General features: G+C 47.2%; 1 protein-coding gene across 2 annotated transcripts; it reads left to right on the top strand.

Moving 5' to 3' along the window:
- The first annotated feature begins 999 nt into the window (after positions 1 to 999).
- LOC112878659 (protein GOS9-like) lies at positions 1,000 to 2,217 on the top strand. Of its 2 annotated transcripts, none has more exons than XR_003225820.1 (3): positions 1,000 to 1,164; positions 1,422 to 1,631; positions 1,726 to 2,217. XR_003225820.1 is itself a non-coding variant. In XM_025942899.1 (3 exons), the coding sequence occupies exons 1-3, from the start codon at positions 1,162 to 1,164 to the stop codon at positions 1,941 to 1,943; spliced, it is 444 nt and encodes a 147-aa protein (XP_025798684.1). In that variant the 5' UTR covers positions 1,000 to 1,161; the 3' UTR covers positions 1,944 to 2,217. The 2 variants fall into 2 exon arrangements, 1 of the variants encoding a protein (XP_025798684.1); XM_025942899.1 differs by having other exon boundaries at positions 1,713 to 2,217.
- Positions 2,218 to 3,223: the final 1,006 nt, after the last annotated feature.

Below are 3,223 nucleotides of genomic sequence, written 5' to 3' on the forward strand. Positions count from 1 at the left end.
ACCTTTTATTCCTTTGGAAATCCATTTCTTGATATATCTGGAAATCCAATCCTCTTAATCATTCTATTCCAAGCAAATACCCAGCCTCTTCATCATTTTCTTAATATATCCCACAACTCAATTAGTTGGTCAGTGCAACACGCGAGATCAATGTGCAACTAAGAAGGCGGCTTTTGTCAGAGAGAAAGAGTCTGCCGCTGTGTGTTAGTGATATAGGTGCACACGCGTGGTTTCAAATGGGAAAGGAAGCCAGTGAGGCAGCTTGTGGGTGGGCTACAAAAGAAAATAGAATTTGTGTTAGTTGACTCCGCGCGGGGTATTCAGACATCAAAAAAATTGATTTTTTTCTGGCTGAAGCAACACCTAGCTAATCGTGCCCATGGGCCATAGTTAGTAGGTGGCCGGATTAAGCCGGGCAAGTGCCTAATAATTGGTCATGATGGCACGCGTCATGAAAAATTAATCATCTAGCAAATAATGATAAAAACGCATAATTCATGACAAAGTCCCCAAACATGATAAGCTAAGCTTCGTTAGAACATCTGAATATTGGATGCAAAAAAATTGTTGTTTAGGCCATCCAAAGGTTTCAACGAATACTTGTATTATTGTACGCCAATCATCTAAAACTTGTGCAAGCTAACTCATTAGCTAAAACCCAGCCTGGCCCTGGATAGAGATGGAATTGACATGCATTATTTCTTGATTCGTCTAGATCGTGCAAGAATCTGTATTTCCTACTTGCATTGGGCAAGGTTCGAGCAAGGAAGCATCCTGCAACCTGCACCCATGCACAGTAGTCTCCAGCCCTAGTCAAGGTAGATTAAATAAACTAGAACGGCGCCACTAGCTGCAAGGTAGATTAAACTAGGACGCGGCTGACCAGGGAGAGACTGATCGAAGCAATGGCTCATTAGTTAATTTGTCTTTTGAAATTATTGGCTACACCAGGCCGTTGATGATCCAATACTCATATGTATGCTTGCGTGTTATATTGTCGTCACTAGAGAGACGGACCGGGCACCAGCAGCTCACCAGCACTATAAATAGGCGTGCATCCCCGTTAGTTCATAGAGCAACAAGATCCGGGCAGCAAAGCACGCTCGTGACATCCCTTAGCTAGCTCGTGGCATCCACTGCGTACTTAGCAAACTCCCATCAATGGTAGGAACTTTAAGCTGTGTCTCAGTTGATGATTGTCTGTCATGTACAGTACTATGCATGCATCATCAGTTCTCTAGATCCATAAATAGCGCATTAATTATTGCTTTTCTGAACTGATCTATCATATGCTGGCCGAGCTAGGGAAAGACTACCTGTGCACTGCAGCTAGCTAGGTTTTCTACGTACAGCTAGCTACAGTAACCTGCTAGCTCGCTCGCTAGTTATATTTACCCATATGGATGCATATGTACATGCAGGCGATGATTGCCGTCGGCCCGTTCGGTGGTGCTCAGGGTACATCGCACGACATGACCGGGACATCCAAGAAACTTCAGAGCGTTACTGTTTATAGCAGCAAGGACGGTGCCGGTGGACACATCAACGGCATCTCCTTCTCGTATGAAAATGACCAGGGGTCAACTACGTCCGTCGATACGTGGGGCACAGCTGCAGGCTCAAAAGCTACGGTATGTATGTTCTTGTCGATTCATTGTACGTTGTTATAGCTAATGTACCAACCTATTCTAATGTGCCAAAATCGTCGTTAGTTTACCTTTCCAGCAGGTGCGTATTTGGCCAACCTCTCCGGCACATTCGACAACAATGTCAAATCGCTGACTTTTGTCACCAGCGACGGGGAGCCATACGGGCCGTACGGTGATCCGGCAGCTGGGAAGGGTTTTGAGATACCATTGCATAAGGGCGCCATCGTCGGCTTCTTTGCTCATTCCGGCGGGGTGCTCAACTCTCTCGGGGCATACGTGGGTGCCCAGCCATAGATGCAACACATTATGCTACCAACGGTACTACCGGCCGGAACCGTTGGGCATGCATGCTGGTGGCCACCTTAATGCCTTGTGCTGCTGTTTGATTACTCAGCTGTGTGCAGTTTAATACAATAAAGTAGCTAGGGGCCCTACCGATCAGTACTTTAGCAGTAGCTGATGGATGGATTCCCATAGCTGTCCGTCTAAGTGAGCTTCTTTAAGTTACCGCTTTGCTGTTTGCGTGTTGTTTGCACTGTCTCTGAATGGCTTTGTGATGAATAAAGGTCTTGGAACTTTGTTATTTATTTCCTCATATTTTGGTAAGAGTGGTACCCCTGTGAATCATATTGGATCAAAGACTATTATTTGGCCTAGGTTTTATACAACGCTCAAAACAACCGCGTGTACGGTGATTGAGTTTTCAGTTATACTGCAGAAGGTTCTGCATGCATTTTGAACCACCATGAAGTTAACTAACTCGAGAGTAGGGAATCCAAACACCCTGGGCCCAGCCAACAGAAGATCTCAATCATGTACTCAGGCAAACCACCCGCCAAAACAGTAACTAAATCCACACAGGCACCTTCCACGTCTAAAAGATACTCTGGTAGAGCGCGTTACACTACCGGACGCGGCTGATTTGCCGAGTGCCCCGAGCACTCGGCAAAGACGTAAAGGCACCCGGCAAAAATTTTGCCGAGAGCCCCACTCGGCAAAGGGCTCTCGGGGAAGCCGGGGTCGGCAAAGGATACTTTGCCGAGAGCTTCTCATCGGGCTCTCGGCAAAATGTTTACCGAGAGCCAAAAGCGGCCCTCGGCAAAGAAAAGTAGCCGTCACGGCGCGCCACCGTGGACGGATCCTTTGCCGAGTGTCGCCGTCAGACTCTCGGCAAAGGACCGCGTCAACGCCCACCCTGGACGCCTTCTTTGCCGAGAGCCCGGTCAATAGCACTCGGCAAAGAGGGCATCCAGAACTGCGCCGTCCTGCCTCTTTGCCGAGAGCCACTGGAGGCAGCACTCGGCAAATATTTTTTTTTATGACCTCACTATTTTCTCTTTGCTTGATTAGAAGGAGAAGTAATGAAAGAACGGATGGAGACAAACACAGGATTATGCAGTAACAATCAGGCCTGAGAGTGCCTGGCGGACTGTCCGCCAGGCACTCTCAGGCCTGATTGTTACCGCGAAAACTAGTGACGTCAAGAATTAATCCACTGGGGCTCAAACTTTGTAGGCACATTCACTGTAGCCAAGTATATCACAAAGTACACAATGAACAATCAAAGTACATTC

Source organism: Panicum hallii, unplaced genomic scaffold, assembly GCF_002211085.1.
Source record: "Panicum hallii strain FIL2 unplaced genomic scaffold, PHallii_v3.1 scaffold_281, whole genome shotgun sequence".
Lineage (NCBI taxonomy): Eukaryota > Viridiplantae > Streptophyta > Magnoliopsida > Poales > Poaceae > Panicum > Panicum hallii.